This window comes from Silurus meridionalis, chromosome 4, assembly GCF_014805685.1.
Source record: "Silurus meridionalis isolate SWU-2019-XX chromosome 4, ASM1480568v1, whole genome shotgun sequence".
NCBI classification, from domain to species: domain Eukaryota; kingdom Metazoa; phylum Chordata; class Actinopteri; order Siluriformes; family Siluridae; genus Silurus; species Silurus meridionalis.
The window spans coordinates 23,983,882-24,003,428 of NC_060887.1; the positions used below are offsets into that span (position 1 = coordinate 23,983,882).

At 39.5% G+C, this 19,547-nt stretch overlaps 1 protein-coding gene across 1 annotated transcript; it reads right to left on the minus strand.

Moving 5' to 3' along the window:
• Positions 1 to 442: 442 nt before the first annotated feature.
• On the minus strand, positions 443 to 19,218 carry si:ch211-1i11.3 (mitogen-activated protein kinase kinase kinase 5). Its single transcript, XM_046848008.1, has 28 exons — positions 18,375 to 19,218; positions 18,108 to 18,247; positions 16,568 to 16,755; positions 14,980 to 15,148; positions 14,163 to 14,269; positions 13,894 to 14,064; positions 12,948 to 13,060; positions 12,583 to 12,742; positions 12,336 to 12,486; positions 11,796 to 11,900; positions 11,253 to 11,302; positions 10,461 to 10,556; positions 10,017 to 10,101; positions 9,309 to 9,442; positions 8,942 to 9,069; positions 8,538 to 8,674; positions 8,346 to 8,451; positions 7,862 to 8,019; positions 7,552 to 7,753; positions 6,300 to 6,459; positions 6,043 to 6,208; positions 5,746 to 5,928; positions 5,529 to 5,634; positions 5,207 to 5,435; positions 4,211 to 4,329; positions 2,393 to 2,481; positions 2,234 to 2,310; positions 443 to 1,761 (listed from the first exon to the last, which is right to left on the minus strand). Exons 1-28 carry the CDS (start codon positions 18,700 to 18,702, stop codon positions 1,665 to 1,667), a joined length of 3,954 nt encoding a protein of 1,317 aa, XP_046703964.1. The 5' UTR covers positions 18,703 to 19,218; the 3' UTR covers positions 443 to 1,664.
• Between the last annotated feature and the right edge of the window lie 329 nt (positions 19,219 to 19,547).

Sequence of the window (19,547 nt, forward strand, 5' to 3'; positions counted from 1 at the left end):
TACAACTATTCTCTGATAAACTGTATAATTCTGATGAATGCATTGTTAAGCAGACTTTCCAACAAACTAAGATCTTAAATCAAAGCAAATCAAATGGGAAGAATGGGAACTGCATCCTCACAGCTCTAGGGTCCTGGGTTTGATCATAAGATCAGATTACTGTCTGGGTTTCTGTGTATGTATTTCTGAAACCCAGAGTACCTGCTCGTATGCCTGGAAAACATGCCAGTAGATAGATAGGTTGCAATAAATTGTCCATAGTAGCATGTGTTGTGCCATCCAGAGTGTCTCCCCTCCTCATGCTCAATGTGCTAAAACAGTCTCTAAATACATCCCATCCCTCACCAGGATAAAATGCTAACTGAAAGTGAGTGCAATCAAAAACACAGTAATAATAAACAAAGTAATAATAAACACATAATTAGTGAAACAGGACATGGTGCAACAGGAACCGATTGCTTTAATTTCTGTTATATTGTAGTGTTGGTGTTAGAGAAAAAAAAAAGGCTTACAGATACCAAAAAGTGGGTTCATTGTAAAGTGTAAGATTTACAGACTGCATGTTTAAGATATGTCCAATTCCAAAGAATCTACAAAAGAGCTGGAGCTCAGAACAGACCTTAAAAAATAAAAATCATAGTACATCATTCTATGCCTGTACATCATTCTAACATTCTTAAAAAGGTCACAGTTTTTGCAGCTGTCTTATGCAAGCAAATTGCTTCTGAAATTAAAGGGTGTGAAAAAAAAAAGTGATATTTATAATAAATAAAATGCCATGTCCCACACATTCCCACAGCTTTACATACACACGAGTAGCAAACTAAAGGAAAAACAATAGTTGTTATACTGAAGGGACATTTTGCTGGCATGCTCTGGGTTCACTTGTTATCATGGAGGATATGGTCACTGCAGATCAATACAAAGCTGTCCTGTCTAATCATCTTTAATCCTTTGATGGAACATTTCTATACTGATAGGGGAAGTCTTTGCCAAAAATGATAACATCCTTATTCACAAAGTCTGAGGATTTTCTGCATTGTTTGATCAATATGAATATGATATGCTGTAGCCCTGACGGTCACTAGATCTCAAACTATCCAAACAGATATCGGAGAATTATTAGAGGGCGCTCTCCACTAACATCATCAAAACACCAACTGAGAGAATTTGTTTTGGAAGAAGAGCATTTATTCAACCAGTACATTTCCAGGGACTTACCAAGGCACATTAAAACTGTGTTCCGATGTTGTTGTTTTTTTCACCTGTCTATATCTAAAATCTTTCTCATGTGTAACTATATATAATATAGCTACACATACACAATCATAAACATGAGTTTTAGAGATTCTTTGGATAGTTAAGCTCTCTGAAGTGTTTTTACAGTATGTGAAACCTTCTTTGGTGGGAAAACTTTACTCTTTCTGCATACATATACACATTCCACATAAATACACATCCATAAACCAGAACATAAAAACATACAGAGAGAAAAAGTATAACATAATTTTAGAAAAGGCAGCGAAGTTCAGCGTCGTTGTTCATCTTCCCTGGTGAAACGGAATAAATACACCAAGATCCCAAAAGAAAAGCACATGTTTCCAGAGAGAAAAATGTTCAAAGCTCACTGAGCTCATATGATCCTCGAGCCCCAGAGTGGTTAGTTAGAGTACGGTTTCTTCACTGTCCTCTGTGACCACGCTCAGGTGACTCTTCTTCTGTGTTGAAATGGCTCCCCAAAGACGACACACCATCCCACCTCTGTGAGAACACACCCAGAAACAATTTCTGAATAAATTCAAAGCAGCAGTGTCCCAGGAACAAACAGGTTCAACAACCAGGAAACTAAATACTACTTGTTTCACAAAGTAAAGATGTTTCTTCTGGAATGTGTGTGTTAATGTGCTTTATGTTGGTGTGACCTACACTGTCCAATTCTTACTGGGAAAATGAATGTGAATAGATGCATTTTAGAATCAGGAACACAAAGGTATGTTACAGCACATAAAATAAAGGCACCTTGTGATTAAACATTAAAGTCTTATAATACATTTTTATTTGATAGCTGTCAAACTTCGAAACGTGTATTATGTTCTACATGTTTGTTGCTGCCAGGACTAAACTGGACACTGGAGCTTTCACATGCAGAGTTAGTGAGCTAATGAATCAGTCGATGAGTGAATTTGGCCACCACTTATAATGAAACAAGGCTGAGTTGTGAACAAATGCTTACTTGATGCCACAGTACTTGAGGTCATCTCTGCAGGCCATATGGAGAAGGATGTCTAACGTGAAGCTGTGAGTCACAAGCTGGACAAGAAAATTCAATTTAATTTTACACAGTAATGTTTGTCAGTGATGAGGAAAGTGTAAGAGAGAGACACACACTTACTGTGTTTATAGTGTGCTCATCAACTGGGACGGCCTTCAGCCAGCGCACCATGGCCAGTGTCTGAGTATTTTGGCAGACGGCTTTATTATCTGCACGGGATGATAACATGCCAGAACGTGTTAGATAGATATAATTACCTCATTCACAAGTGATTTCTGCTGACAGACATTTGAAGAGCCAGAGTGGAGGAAGAGAGAAAGAAAAGAAACGAGAGAGCGCTCATCTATTCGTGTGCAATGCCACCATGCCAAGACAATGAAATGAAAAGTCACATCAATATTAGAGAAAATGTTACAGATTCTACAGAATTTCAATCCACACTAGCTCCAGTAGCCTTTATCCATCTGTTCACTAAAAACTCATTGCCCTGTGCTTTTTTTCTACATACTGTGTTTTTAGGTGGGTGGGTGTTTCAAGTATATTCTGGATTTGGCAAACCCATTTCTCACTTCCTAGGAAAGTGCAAAGCAAATATCTACTGAATTCCTACTTGGAAACTCATTCAACCCAAATACAATAAGTAAAAGCTACAAAACTGCCCCAAAACTAAATCACATAAAACTGTCCTTAAATGCGATTATTCTGTCCCCCTGCTTAAGCCAGTACATGTCCGGGCCCGTCTAAAGTTTGCTAAAGAGCATTTGGATGATCCAGAGGAGGATTGGGAGAATGTCATATGGTCAGATTAAACCAAAATAGAACTTCTTGGTAAAAACTCAACTTGTCGTGTTTGGAGGAGAAAGAATGCTGAGTTGCATCCAAATAACACCATACCTACTGTGAAGCATGGGGGCGGAAACATCATGCTTTGGGACTGTTTTTCTGCAAAGGGACCAGGACGACTGATCCGTGTAAAGGAAAGAATGAATGGGGCCATGTATCGTGAGATTTTGAGTAAGGTCATTGAAGATGAAACGTGGCTGGGTCTTTCAGCATGACAATGATCCAAACACACCACCCAGGCAATGAAGGAGTGGCTTCGTAAGAAGCATTTCAAGGTCCTGGAGTGGCCTAGCCAGTCTCCAGATCTCAACCCCAAATAAAATCTTTGGAGGGAGTTGGAAATCCATGTTGCCCAGCGACAGCCCCAAAACATCACTGCTCTGGATGAGATCTGAATGGAGGAATGGGCCAAACTACCAGCAACAGTGTGTAAAAACCTTGTGGAGACTTACAGAAGACGCTTGATCTGTTATTGCCAACAAAAGGGTATATAACAAAGTATTGATATGAACTTTTGTTATTGACAAATACTTATTTCCCACCATAATTTGCAAATAAATTCTTTAAAAATTAGACAATGTGATTTTCGAGATTTTTTTTTTCTCATTTTGTCTCTCATAGTTGAAGTGTACCTATGATGAAAATTACAGCACTCTCTCATCTTTTTAAGTGGGAGAATTTGCACAATTGGTGGCTGACTAAATACTTTTTTGCCCCACTGTATGCTTCTAAATAAAGCATGATTAACGCAACAGCTTATTGTCCGAACAAGTCCTAAATCATTATCAGGGTGTGGCTAATGACTAATGCAATAGCCCACATTATTCGTTAGCTATACATGTCAGGTTTGCAGACATGCATCAACAAGTGAGGAAAATCCAGCTGTGCACCATTTCTTTCTCATACCTTCCAGCAGGTTCAGACAAAAGCTATCTACGTACAGACATTTACTTTCAGATTATTTCATTCTGTACTTATGTATTTGAGGATGTTTCTAATATCTTAATATCTTCTAATATTGTAATTTTAATTATTGTAAAAGTTTAAAGAAAAAGAAAAAAAACTGGGGCAAAAGTAAAAAAAATATATTTTTACCACTGCTTTCTGTTGCCACTGTGACCTTTATTGTGTTTATTGCTCCTTGTACGTTCTGCAGCGAGTTCATTAAAAGTTCTTGGTACTCCTTCTCCTTCTCATTAAGCTGAGTCAGCAACCTGGAAATCAGAATGAAAGCATAGATTATATTATCATTGGGGTTCACAAACATCTATAATTTCTCACCAATGCCCTTTCGGACATTCGGGAGCTTGCTCTCAGTGTACAAATGGAAGGGCATTTAAAGAAATACAGGTTGTCTGTTGCCCTTACATAAACTGGATGGGAAGAAGAGCTAGACACGTCTTTTCGAGCAGCAAAGTACAAGTTTTGTATGTGATGCATATGGTGGTGACAATTATCTACTATAATCATCATTATCATATTTGATCACTGTAGTTCTGGGTCAAGGTGTGTAGTCACTTGAGTGGCTTTACTCTGAACCTTTTTCAGATTTTAATGAAAATACAAAGTCAGAGAATGTTCACTATTGTTTCACATGTATATATGTGTCTGCTTGATTTAAAGTTATCCAAGAACAACTTTCATATTAAAGGTGTATATTCCTCCAGCTGGATCTGTTCAGTCTTTCAAATAGTCACATCGCTATTTGTATTTTCAAACTCAGTAATAAAAAAAAATTGATCCTTGTGCCCATAGAAAGTCAGGAAACACTGAGAACTGTCAGTGTGTAATTAATAAACACTAGAAAAGCAATGCACAAGTTTTTTTTGATTGTGAGCTCTGAGCGTGCTCACTCACGCCCACATTAAAATAGAAAAACTCCAGTCTCAACAAAAGGCCTTATAAAATATATGAAGCTTTCTAAACAAACAAACATTCAAACAAATGGTGTATCTTCTGTTCATATATGCATTTGTACACATTATCTGGTTAACTTAAAAAAGTGTACATGTTGTTGATATTCAATAGTTTTTCTCTGTGAAGAAAGTAATTTTAAATCAAATTAAACAAAATAATCAGCAAGTGGGCTACCTCCTGGTTTCCTGGCACAACAAGATGAATTCCTGGGCGAGGGGGTTACAACCGGTGAGGGGGCCATTGGGCCACCTGGAACTGATGCTCTCTGGTCTGTGCTGCTGAGGTTCTTGAGATGTGCCTTTACTTTCCCTGTGTGACTCTTTATTTGGTTCCTTGTCCAGCTGTTCAGTTTCAGGAGAACCCTCCTCTGCCTCAAAGGATGACTGGAGCTGCAGCTTGAGCTCTGAGTGGCACACAGAAGCAGAGGGAAGTGATGTTATGAAGTTATGAAACACGTAGCGACAATTTTAGTCCTTTGTTCGAATGTGAAATATACCTGGCAGGAGCACGGTAATGGCATCTTGCACAGCCTGTCTGAGCAGGTTATCCAAAGCAAACATCCAGTGGGGTTTCACCTGCTGCTGCCGGAGCACCTTCTTTACCTGTACACACAACGACATATTTAACAATGCAACATTTAGATTCCGCTCAAGAGCAAAAACAGTGGATTTAATCCCCACTTGAGTGATCAGTGCATAATGATGGTCACTTACAGCATCCTGGAAGCTGAAGAGTGCCGCTTGCAGGCTGCAGAGAGGTACTGCATCATCATGCAGGCTAGTGCGCAACTTCTGGAGTCGGTTGGTCAGCTGCCTTCTGTCTGGGGAGCGGATGTTTTCTCGCAGACAACCAATCATATGCTTTATGTGCTCAGAGTTGATGCAGGGCTCTCCGGTCTGTAGGGCAAATGGCAAAGGCTTTCAAATACAAATTTCAATTCTATTTTATTTCGCACAATAGGCAAAACACAAAAGCGGCATGTATACAGTAAGTATATACAGTATGTATACCTGTGGGAGAGATTCAGTTATATTTTGTAGTACTTCGCTGATGTAGTCAGTAAGGACACGGTGTAAAGTGTTTCTCCTCTCACTGTCTTTCCGGAGAAGGAAGAGACCAAGGTTCTCTCCTGTAGCAGAAGGACTCATCATGTCCCCCTGTGGTCCCTCTGGTGTCCTGTCTCACACACAAAAACACCACTCAGAAACACAGAAATCCTAACAAAGATCATTGAGTGATTGAAAAAAAAGTCACATGCCATACTCACAGCAGGAAGTTGTTTGTGCAGGGAGGGCTCTCTGAAATGTCATTTTCTCGGAGGCAGTGGATCGTTTTACTCAGATTGAGGGAACCAGACAGCTCTGTACTATCTGTGTCCTCTACAGTCACAGTTATGGGTACAGACATGCTCCTCTGGTATTCTCCGGCTGTCAACACCAAATTAGAAAAGCAGAATTGTCACTCACTTCCTTCCTACATTTGTTTGCTGGCATATTTTTTTGTCTTACTGGGTTGTTTAGTCGGCTTTGATTTGAATGTTGTAACTGGCTTAGGGTTTTATCCCATATTTTTTAAATGTTATTCAAAATATATTTTTACTGCTGTCAATATGTAAGTGGATTCCCTGTTCAATAACAAACAATCTGACTAATAAACCATTTGCACTGATAAATTTCAGAGCTCGTAAATTTCAAGATCAACAGAGTAAAGATATGCACATGGACAATTCTTAAAAACGCTACCGCTGAATTCTTATAAAGCCGAAGGATAAGATATGATACAAGGTTTATCTGTGTTGTAATACAGCCTAGTTTATATTTTTTTGTGCCGTGTATTACAAGAACATGAGATCATATTGCACTGCCGGTCAAACAGCTGTGTACCATCAGAAGCTGCAAGTGGCAGAAATGTTTGTTCAATGAAACAGGAAATAAAAAAAAAAGTGTGAATATCAACTATTGAATACAAATATGCAAAACCATCAACAACCTGAAGCATGACTACTGTTAGACGATTCAAAGTTGATCATTCATTATGGAATTGCATATATAATGCTGTATTTATTTCCAGGTAAGCATGCATTTTTGGGACCATACTGATGAAATAATAGTAGCTGGAAAAGCAGCTTTTAATTTCTATAAGCACATTTTTAAGGCCATTTTTAATTCTTTCAAAAAGCCTACATTAGTTTAATTAAAACGTGGTGCATCATTTTTATGCAGTCAGATAACAGGATAAGTTGACAAAATAAAACACTCAAACAATTGGTTGCTTATGCTTTCACTTCAAGGACAGACACTTCCCTGTCCAACCAATCAATCTTGCCTGACAAGTAGCACTATAGCTCCACACCATGCCCTGCCGAGGTCCTGAAGGTGAAGTACTTGGCCCTTCTGTGTGCTTCTTTTCACTGTGTTTACCCATAAACCCCCCTATCTATGTCATGACACAGGTATGAAACATGCTTCAATACAGAAGTATAAACCAGTGTTGATGGTTCTAAAGTCGTGCTGGCTCACCAGGGGAGATAAGCTCTCTCTCGGTTAAGACGGGTGATGGTTTGCTCCTCTTCTTAACGCTGCTCTTAAGAAAAGCATCCTTCAGCAAGTCAGATGCTATCGCCCTCTTGTCAGGATTGGGTTCAAAGCAGCGCATGAGGAAGGATTTCGCCTCCTCTGACAGGCACGCTGGCATAGTGGGGTGGATCTTAAACATGCCGACCTGTAATAAAGGCTTACTTTAGTCATTCTAATCTATTCATCACATAATGAAATTACTCATAATCCAGCAATATAACAAACACATATTTGTCTCTGTTTGTGGTAATACCTTAAACATAGCAGCCTGTGGGCTACCCAGCTCATGAAAAGGCGTTTTCCCAGAAGCCATCTCTATAATGGTGCAGCCTAGAGACCAGATATCAGCCGGTTTCCCATAACCCCGCGGGCCCTGATCTATAATCTCTGGAGCCATGTATTGCAGAGTACCTACAGAGTAAGCAATGCAAATAAATGGCTACATAAGTTTTCAAAGTGTTTGTAACGTGCATAACGCACACACAGAGGCTGGATTGAATTAAAACTAGTTTTAAATCATTTAGCAATTATTTCAACAGAGGGCAAGACAAGTATATGAAATAAAACAAACGAGGGGGCAGATGTGTCAGAAAGAATGATGTGTGCAATCTGAACATAAATTTGTGTGGAATTTGATTTAATTCTGATAGTAAACTTTGTTTGAGTCCACACACACACACACACTTATAAACAAAAAAACGAATGTTAATGAAAAGTCATTTAAAGATAAAGGTCACCTGTAAAGGTTTCTGTACAAGGGTTGATTCCTGCTAGTCTTTTAGATGTTCCAAAATCAGATATCTTGAGTACACCACTATACGTGTTGATGAGTACATTATCACCCTGGTGGAAGAATTATAGAAATAAACAATATTTGAATACACATGTTCATACATCAGACTTGCTTTAAACATTAATTCAATATGTACCTTAATATCTCTGTGAACTATTTGGTTATCATGTAGGTATTTCAGTCCTTCCAAAACCTGCTTGGTGTAGAAGACAATAGTGGGCTCGTTGTCTTTAAGAGGACCCCACTTTGACCTTAAGAGTGAAGACAGGCTTCCTGTAGAAACAAAGGAAAGTAGTTTGTTCTTTTTGGCTAAGTTAGGTATAGACTCTGTGTGCACATGCGTGTGCATGTTGCGTTATTAGAGCAAACATTCCCTGTAATGCAAAGAGCAATGTGCCAAAAGCATTTCCGGAATGACAGAAATCCTCCCTCACACGCACACACTTAAAAGACGTTCCCGGTGACCATGAAAATCTGGTATGAAGCGTAATGTTGGTTGACGTTATGACGTTATAAGTGAGTAAGGCGGAGCAGCTTTACCTCCTGGCACCTCCTCCATGAAAATCTTAATGAAGCCTCCCTCGCTGACGGAGCCCAGGTACTGCACAATGTTGCGATGCTTCAGTCTCTTGTGCAAGGCGATCTCTTCATGGAGAGGCTGAGAGTAACTGGGACACACAAATAAATGCAAAAGTGTAGGGAGAGAGAAAAAAACAAAAAAGTTATAATGCTTGATAAACACTTAAAAAAAATTCTAAACAGGCTTCAGTTTCTCAAGCAGGAAATGATCATGTGTTTTCAAGTAATTAAACACTGCCGGAAAAAAAAAACCTGCACATGGTATCTAACCAATTCATTCCAATGTCCTACAAGATGAAAATCGGGGAAAAAAAAGGTCTGCCCATACGTGCTGTCTTTCTCTGGAATCTCCTTGATGGCGATGCGCACTTGATTGCTCAAGTCTCGTCCAGCATACACCACTCCATATGTTCCTCTCCCCAACACCACCTTCTCTCCATTCTCTCCTTTCTCATACATGTACTGAGGGAAATATAGCATACTAAAGTCACAAGGTGTTGAGCAGGGACTGAAAATTTGTATAAGGAAATAACACGCCAGACCATGTATTGTAGGTTGGAGTGAAGCACAACCCTGCACAAATTATTTTTGTATAACTGTGCACTATTCTGCTTATATATAGATACATCATGTATTTGAAGTGACATTTAATGTTGTGGAGCATCGCAAGAAAGGTTAGTACCTGTTATTGCTTATATTACAGCATTCAGCCTCCCTTTTTTACATCCCTCTCCCTCTCTCTATATCTCTCTCTCAGTTAAAAGACAATACAAGTAGATTCAACAAATCTATTCCTTCGTGTTGGTTATTTGTATACCTGGAATACCATTAAATACACCATAGCTTAAGCCACAGCATTAATACCACAGACAGGTAAAGTGATTAGCATTAATTATCTTGTTACAAAGGCACCCGTCAAGCTGTGAAATATATAGGCAGCAAGTGAACAGTCGATTTGTCAAAGCGTATTTGTTTGAAGCAGGACAAATAAGCAAACGTAAGGATCTGAACTATTACTTTAAATAGTAGTACTGACCTCTAACAGTCCTCCATTGTCTGAGCTGGAGTCATCCCCAGCACCCTCTGTCTGACAGATTAGAGAGTTCACCAGCTCACAGAATCTGAATAAAGAAAGTCACACTCACATGAGCACATTAGAAACCCCAGAAATGTAAACAAAATTAATGGGTTACTTTAAAACTTTTTCAGTTATTGTTTAAATCCACGCCAAAAAAGACAAACATGATCGCACTGACTTGCGTCAGACATTTAATGAAATCAGGCCAAAAAACACTTTAAAGAAGGACCTTTTTCATCACTAAGACGTGACAGACGTTACAAGCCAATAAAGAAAAAAAATCCTTGGTGGAATTTTCCTGGTTGATACTCTTTAACTCAAACTGATTCCATTCAAGTCTGATTTTGGCTGAAATGTATGAGAAAAACAGGGTCCCACCCTTCAGATTTTGTTGGCACTCACCCTTTGCAGTGCAGATCACTTGGGAAGTACAGCTGGAAGTCATCGGAGTTGTAAAGCACATACAGGAAACAGCTCCGCTCATCAAATGTAGAAATGCTAAAAGTGGTAACATGTCAGAGCTTGTAATATATATAGCATACACAACAGCATTTCTCTCCAAGCATCTATTATAAAGAGGAAGCATGAATAAATCCTGCTTCACAGAATGCTAGACTTTAACAACACTGCTTCCACTGTAATATTTGTGCAAAAACAATTAATACCCTAAGCAAACATCAATAAGAAAAGTATTGTCAAACTGCATGACAAAATCTTTGAATTGATAACAAGATCAATACGGAGATTCTACAGTGTACACAACATTTATACCCAAATAATTGAAGCTGGCCTTGATCGCCACTTAGAGTAGAATACAGAAACAAGCAGACAGAACTATAAACACAGCCTGTGTTCCAGAGTTACTGATGAGGTCTGAACCCATGATAACTAGCTGCCAAACCCAGTAAGTGATTTGTGTTGCAAAAATGTAGCTAGAAAATGAGCCACCTGCAGCACTGAATACTAAATGAACAACTAAAATAGAGTGGACGTCCACAATGATGTCGACCTGCAGCCAGTCATAATTTAAAAAAATGGAACTGGCAGATACAAAAATAAATCAGGAAATGAGTAGTAGAGACAAAGAGACGGGGGTGGGGGGTCAGAGGCAGAAAAGAGAGAGAGAAAAAGAGTGTTTGAGAGAGTGAGAAAGAGAGAGAGAGAGAGAGAGAGAGAGAGAGAGGGTGTTCATACCTCACTCCACGAATTGCTGATGCAGGAAATGTCCACTCATGTAGGCCTTTCTAAATGAGGCAAGACATAATCGAACATGACTATTCATGTGTAAAAGGACACACAAACACGCTTTCTAGTGAGACAGACTATGCATAAAGTGTACGAAGCATTTCATGTGTATGGCACGACATTGGGAGACATGTTCAAACGGTCTAACAATGAACAACAGAGGATCATTTTTTGGATGAACCTGCTTTCTTGTTCTTGCATAAGTAACACCCAAAGGCGGTTGCTATTCGTGTTCAACACAGTGCTGCTCCAGCCGCTTGGGTGTAAACTTCACACTAATGTGTCACATTACAAATAGTACAACTAAACCCCAGCAGTGGTAACTGCGATAAACAGGTATGCTTTACACACTGATCAGTAAAGCCTCCATTCTTTGATTTCTTTAATTATTTACACACCCTGTTAATAATTCAGTATTATCACCAGTGCCATTCACAGAAGAAGTTTATCTGAGTTATCTGAGTAGACGAGCACATGCAGCCAGGTGTGTACCTGTGGTGGCGTGAGGTGTCTCAGGTGCACTGTGCGGTTCTTGTCCTCCTCATTCACGCTCAATATGCTGGGCTGGAAAATTTTACTAGGCTCTAGGATCAGGACCTGCAGGGACAACCATTACAGACCATTACAGAAGTGCTTGAGTGGCGATTTTTACAAACTTCTGACAAACTTTACAGCTTTGACCTATACACTGCTTCTGCTCCGAGTTTCCAGACTGCTGACTCACTTTCGGCTGCAAAAAATGGTCCCACAGATATGCTGAAGATTTGCACTTCCTAAATAGAACCTATGGCCAAATCTCACTAGAGATTTAGTGGATAATCTCTCCAGGTACTGCAAATTAATACCTAGGAGCTGTAATTATTAAACCTGTCCTGTCCTTTACAGTACATTCTTAGTGAACATCTTTTGGGGAGCCTTTTGAAAGAAAATCGGTTCCATTTTCTTCTTCTTCTTCTTGATTTTTACCGTGGTTTTCATCGTGACGATTTTTATAGTTACAATGAAATAGAATTGAAGAGATTGTACTCGTACCGGGCAGCGTGCTGTGGAAATAGTAGGTTTGCATGCTTGCATGTGAAGCTCCATCCAAAAGTCCACAATTTCCTGTTTGGGGTGCTTCACTTCTGGTGGCTTGGCAAACTGTTTGTACAGAATGTATGTCTCCATGACTGACCCGACATACCTGTAAGAAATTCCCCCAAGGCAAAATCATACACAAAATGTTATTCTCACACATGATAAGTGATGAAGTTCTAAAAGAACATGAGAAGACATTTACCACATTGGTGCTTTGAGACGGTAAAGTTTTTCTGAGGCGTCTATTACTTTCTTGTGCTCGTTGGCTAAAATCCCAGCCCCAAGGTAGAAACCTACATCCCAGTAATCATGCATCTTCTCCAAACTGCCCTTCCTCCCGAGCAAACTGCTAAGCGTGACGCCTTTCCCCCAGGACAAAAAAGAAAGCATAACAATACACAGCTTTGGTTTCAGAGAAATCTGCAGACATTTATTCACAAAACCGTTTAAAGTATTTAAATACAAGTTCAGTTTAGAAATCAAACCGGGAGGCAAACAAGTCAAACGGTAGAAGTTCAACCCAAAACTTTACTATTTCCTTAAATGGAGACAACGGTATAAACATACCAATCTTTCTCAGCTGAACAGAAGAATCAAATTCATGGCCGGCTGCCATAAGAAGTACCACGTTGTTAATGCCCGAGTGCAGTGAGGGCTCCATTTTAAACGCCCTACCATACCTTGGGAAACACACATAGATACAAAGAATCAAAACTGAGATGTAACAGCTTTCCAAAGAACAGGAGTATCCCAAGATTAGACAAATACCATTATTTATTTTTATCAACAACAGAATGGCCATTTGAGGTAAGGCTCTCTCGTTGTGGTCTATCTAGTGCTTTAGCCATGAAATATGCAAAGTATTAATTACATAGAATGGAAGTCAAAACCAAAACAAAAGGCATGCATGTGAATCCACAGTATTGTGTTCATGGGTAGGCTCACAAACATTGTATCTCTTTTTCCATTCATTTCATTGGAGTGAAAATTAAAGACTGCTGTCTTGTAAAGACAGAAATCGGCATGTGAATCACAGTGGCTGCAAAGTTAGCACCTCTGGCTTTCTATATATGAACCCGCGTGGCTTGCATAGAAAACTCCTTTGTAGCCAATCACAGAGATTTATGTAAATGATTTAGCTGAAGGGCTTAAAACATTTGCTAAAACAAGGGCGTTTACAGACTTCAGCAGAATTTACATTCATTGAAGTTAAGATGGCTTGTTTAAAAAGGTTTATGACAAAAACAATGAGTGCAAAACAGTAAATATGAGTGGACAAGAAAGTCTGTGCTTATTCTCCCCATGTCAAATTCAAAATAGATGTACCACAATAATAACCACTTTGAATTGCCTTATTTTCTAACCATTAACCATGGTAATGACTTAAAAGATGGATTTAAGCATATTTGTTGTTTATCATGACATATACACATGGTATTGTATGCAGCTGGAGTAAGAATGTGGAGTAGGATGTGAGAGGGTTTGTGGATGGGAACTGGGTGAAGTCTCTCACCAGTAGCAGGCCTGATCACGGCAGTATTCATCCTTAAAGCCGGAACTCAGGAACATGTCCTTATAAATTCGTCCACAGAGACAGTACACGTCGGAGGCCACTGGCTCACCTGACTCTAGTACAGGCAGAATAACTGACAGGGCTTTCTCGCGATCACCTGGGCGATTCCTCCTAAACGGATTAACCAAACGTACATGTCCAATGTAAAAATAGCCCAGAGTAGTCATGATTGTGACGTCCATGTGTAACGAGTAAATACGAACGCTTACCTATTCAAAGCAAATATGTACTGAAACTTGATATTTGGCTGTGCAGCCACTGCACACATGGGCAGGTCAGTCAGGGTTTCCACCAGAATAATTATGGAATTGTAATCCTGTGAAAGTGTCCAATATTAAACGACAATCAATCAGTTACTTATTTTACAGGGAGCTATTACAGTGACTGATATGTTTGCCAATTAAAGACCACAATACGCTTGAACTGTTTTGCTACATCACTTTATGCATCATTTGCACTGGATCCTGGCTTCCAGGCTTCCATTAATAGCATTAATCCAGAGTAGGAAGCATACTGGTCCAGAGTGTAAATGTAAATAAATGTATTATTTAAAACTGTTTGGTGACATTTTATGTTGAGGATGAATGGATTGTTCACTGATACAAATCATATTAAATTAAGCCATTAAGTTAATAAATAGCAGCAACACAAACTTGAAGAAGTCTGATTTGTTTGTTATAAGGATGACAACAATAGGGATTGAGTGATACTCAAGAACACTGATATCGGTTTTGTGTGTAAAACAGGAACAAGGGCATTACATAAAGCAGAAACAAATCCAGGCATGACTGGATATAACACATAACCAGAATGCAAACCAGTCAGTATGGTATGGTATGGTATGGTAAGATAGATAGCTGGATGGATGGATGGATGGATGGATGGATGGATGGATGGATACTTTATTCATCCCAATGGGACATTTAAAGCTGGGAAATTCAATAGAAAATTCATACACACGCACGCATACGTGCACACGCACACACATACACATACATACACACACACACACACACCATGTCTGACCTGGATATCACGGTAAGACAGCAAGAGGCTCATCACTATATCAGGGCTGAGAAGCTCCACGGTGTCCAGGCGTTTCTGGATTCGATTTAGTTCCTGGCTCAAGGATTCCCCAGTGAAACGATCACGTGCCATTCGGATCTCCCGCCGGATCGATTCATGGACATACTCACTAGAAAACAGTTTAAATGAGTAACTTGTGGAATTATAGCAGCATGAAGTAGCCTGACAGAGAGCTACACTGTAGGGTCAACAGTTTGTGGACACCTGATCATAACACACACACACACACACACACACACACATACATACACACATACATACACACATTGCATTGTTCTGTAAATATTGTATAGATTTCATGCTGAAGTATTACAATTTCCCTACACTAGAACTAAGGGTTCTTACACGTTTCAGCACAACATGCCCCTTTGTGCACAAAATAAGCTACACCTCATGTCTCCTCGAGGTTATACCCCAACAACTCTATCAGAAATATCAGTGTGACTGAATCCCCGAACACAAATTCCCACATCATTTTAAAATTTATCTTAAAGTTTTTTCAGAAAAAAGTGGAGGCTGTTAAAGCCCCAGACGGTGAAACAAGTCCATATTAATGGCCATGGCTTTGGAATGATGTTCAATGAACAAATGTGGGTTTGACAGACATCACAGTCAAAAAGTGTCCACATGCTTTAGACCGCAAGGACCACATGAGTAGCTCGCGGGCCTTTTCTAAAAAATAGCTGTTTCCTACTTTGTTAAATCAATGAAAATAATTATATGAGAAATAATTAACATGATCAGTGTCTTCACATAAAGAATATCATTCATTATTAATAACAACATATAATAAAAGGTAAATTGAGAAAATGTGTTATTTCAGATCAAACTGAAAACTGTGTGTATCAAACTGGTAGCTTTTCACATTAATCGGTACCCAAGAAGTAGCTCTCAGATTCAGAAAGGTTGGTGACCCCTGCTTTAGACCATATAAAAGTATATTTTCATCAAAAAGATCCATAGTACTATCATGATTTAGTGGGATAAGTTACTAAAATATTATAGGAAACGTCTATGATGACATGGATACATTTTTTAATCAAAGATTGTAGTATATCTGGTTCGCTTTAAATAACTGCTGAGGGCTATGATAACAGTAATAAGATGATTTTTTTTAAAGATTTCACAAAAGCAAAGTTCTATTTTTTGTTTTGACTGTGTTGTGTTATGTAATGATTCCTTTAAATGTAAGAATTCAAGTTTTCTGGGGGGAAAAGCTTGAACATCTTTCAATGTGATTTTGAAATATTGAAATGTTTTAAATAACAAGTCATCAAATAACAAAATAAAAAAAATTAAAAAATTAAGATGGTACTTGACAATAATGTATACGTCACAATGTTGTCACCCAACATAAGACAAGCAGCCGACATATATAAAATGAATCAAAAATTAAAATCCTATAAAAGTATAATAGAAATACACTACAAATATGAATGTTATTAGGAATGGTCAATACCGAAAATGTACGTTGATGAATGTCACATCTCAACATAATCATTTTAGCTGGTTCAGCCCGACCACTAACCTTGCGTGGACGTGCACATTCTCGAACAACTTGACCAGTTGCTCCACTAACGGTGTCAGAAGAGGCTCGATGTCAAAGCTAGGCTGCAGGATCTCTGTGATTCCCCGCATTAAAGTCGCATCACAGGCAAACACATTTCCTTGAGGCGACACCATGTAAGATATGAAGGTGTAGCTCCCACACTGCTCCTGTTTAAGACATATTAAATTCATCAAAAATAGTAAACAAATTTATTTGTAACCTTTTTAGAATTCTGGAGCTTGTTTCGAAAAGGTCAATTCATTGCAATGTCTGACCAATCAAATACTCTTATGACCAAAATACATATAACAAACCACATAATATATATATATATATATATATATATATATATATATATATATATATATATATATATATATATATATATATATACACATAATAAAAGATTTATGATCAAACTCTTGATGTCACTCAAATGAGGATGGGTTCCCCTTTTGAGTCTGGTTCCTCTCAGGGTTTCTTCCTCATAACATCTAATGGAGTTTTTCCTTGCCACAGTTGCCACAGGTTTGTTCATCAGGGATAAATACACACCATTCACCTTAACTGTTGATTTCTGTAAAGCTGCTTTGAGACAATGTCTGTATAGAAATAAACTTGACTTGACTATATGAATGTCAATATACTTGGGTAAACCTCACTGCGTATTTACACTCATGGGTTGGTTTATGAGAGAAAAAAAACTATGCACGGCGTGTCTGCTTGTGCAGCCTGTTCATCAGAGAAAGAAAACCCATCACAGGACTACCAACGACTAAATATTATTTAAGGGTCATTTTCAGCATTTGGCTGAACAACCGAAATAGATTCAGACCAAAAATATCCAGTCAGCAAAATGAAGGGCTGAAGTATGATTAACATTAAAGTGCAGATGGGAAAAATTAGATATTGTGTGCTGTATACTTGCAGAGTTGGTCAACATGGCTAGAGGGGCATAACGTTAAAAAAAAAAAAAAAAAAACACTGTTACTACTATGTCTGAGCTGTGCTGAGAATATCTTAATCTGGCCAGCAGTGCTTCTATCCTAAACCCTTACCACTGAAATTCATCTTCAGGAACCGCTTTATTCTGGTTAGAGTTATGCTTAACCTTTAGCATGTCCCAGGAATTCTGTTGTTGTTAAGCAAGAATACATAATAGAATGACAGAAGTCTATCACAGGGCAGGATACACATTCACACCAAGGGATGAGAAAACACAGGAGGTGGAGAGAAAAACCTGAAAGGAAACTCGCAGCCAGCACGTGGCGAGCAAACAAAACTTCAAACACAGGACCAAACCAGAGAGCTTGCACCAATGACATGCTGCACCACCATGCCACAACCTGATCAATAGAAACTATATAAACACATCCTGCACAGCAACACATTGTGCAAACGCCACTTGTTGACTGCAACCACAAGTGGCTCAACAGAGAAGGTGGATCTGATCAGAACATTAAAAAAGAAATAGCTGCTGCACACGATTCTGATCTGAACATCATGTAGTAAAGCCCACCTTTAGAAGCTGCAGATCACTTTCTTGCTTGTTGCAGTATAATATGATGTTATTGGTCATGCTGAAGCTCTCTCGAACACCGAGGTGATAGAAGAGAGAGGGCTGGCTGAGAGAATCACTCATCTCAACTATGGCAACATCTGCAGTAACAAGAAAACAGCAGAAAGCAAAGTTTAGTGTGGAAACTGTCAGTAGGCTTGGGGGGATATATGACAATGCTGTGGAATGCCAATTCCAAGACATGGTTCTCTGCGTGCCTTAACTTGCCTGCGTTGTAGAAAGTATCCAGAGTGTCGGCTGTGGCGTGGGCAATCGACTCAAACGGGACGGTCTGGAGCTCGGCGTGGGAATCCGCGCAGGCTTCCTTGACGCAGCGCAGTGACAGATGTTCCTCAGTGTGCGGCACCGAGGCGTCTTCCACCACCACGTAGACCACAGAGAGCGCGCGGCTGCGACTGCGTGGAGAAGTCACGCTCTTGTTCGCGCTGAGCTCCAGAGCCAAAGCGTCCTGCCATAAACTTCCAGCCGAAACTCGGACAGAGTTTCTTCTTTTCACCTCGTGCAGGCTCATGCGCCTGCGCTCGCTCGTGTACATCGTCTTGTCCTTTCCCTTTCCCACGCTCAAGAGTCAAACCGCATGATTTCTGAAAGCTTCGGGTTTCGCATACCTGGACCGCGGATACGACGCTGTCGCCCCATTCACGCAGGTGATACAGAGTGGGCGTGGTTTCTCCTCTCGTCTCGTCTCGTCTCGTCTCACCGTCGGACGTGTCAACATCCCCCGCCCACTTACGCTATCGCGTTGCGCCAGATGTGGGAGCGCCATCTGGAGTTGACGTATCACTGGAAATGCATTCTTCCTTTGACCAAAATACTCTAGAGCAGCGATCCCCAATTTTTTTTTTTCCAACACAGCAGACCAGTTCCACACAAGACCAATTTCCCACGGACCGGGAGGGCTGTTCTTATCCCGGGCATAGCTTAATATAATAAAGTGCATATCATATTACAATTACATATTATATGATTTAATTATTACATATATAATGAAAATGGAACTCATCAAGCTTCATTTATTGATGCAAATCAAAAGGAAAGAAAGTGCATGAAAATCGCCTAAGCAGAAGTGGTCATAACAAAATTATAAAACACCTTGCAGTCAATCAACATTAAAATTATGATTGGTTCTGTGCAACCCAGTGCCAAATCATCCACAATTCTGGTCCTTGGCCCGGTGATTGGGGACCCCTGTTCTAGGCCTCTGGGGTTTTACAGCTTTTGCCTGCAAGCTGTTAGAGCAGGTTGGAGGAGCTCATCTGTCATCTAACAGCCTCAGTTCATATGAATGTGATGGTGCAAAGTTCAGATTCAACTCACAGACCATGATACAATCCTGCCCACAGTATTATGAAGCCGTGATCTGTTCTTGTGCAATGAATG

Coding starts and splice junctions, on each gene's coding strand:
- si:ch211-1i11.3 (XM_046848008.1), bottom strand. CDS start 18,702: ATGTACACGAGCGAGCGCAGGCGCATGAGCCTGCACGAGGTGAAAAGA. Junction 13,061..13,893: donor CGTGATCAGGCCTGCTACTG/GTGAGAGACTTC, acceptor GTGTTTCCCAAG/GTATGGTAGGGCGTTTAAAA. Junction 2,311..2,392: donor ATGAGCACACTATAAACACA/GTAAGTGTGTGT, acceptor TTTCTTGTCCAG/CTTGTGACTCACAGCTTCAC.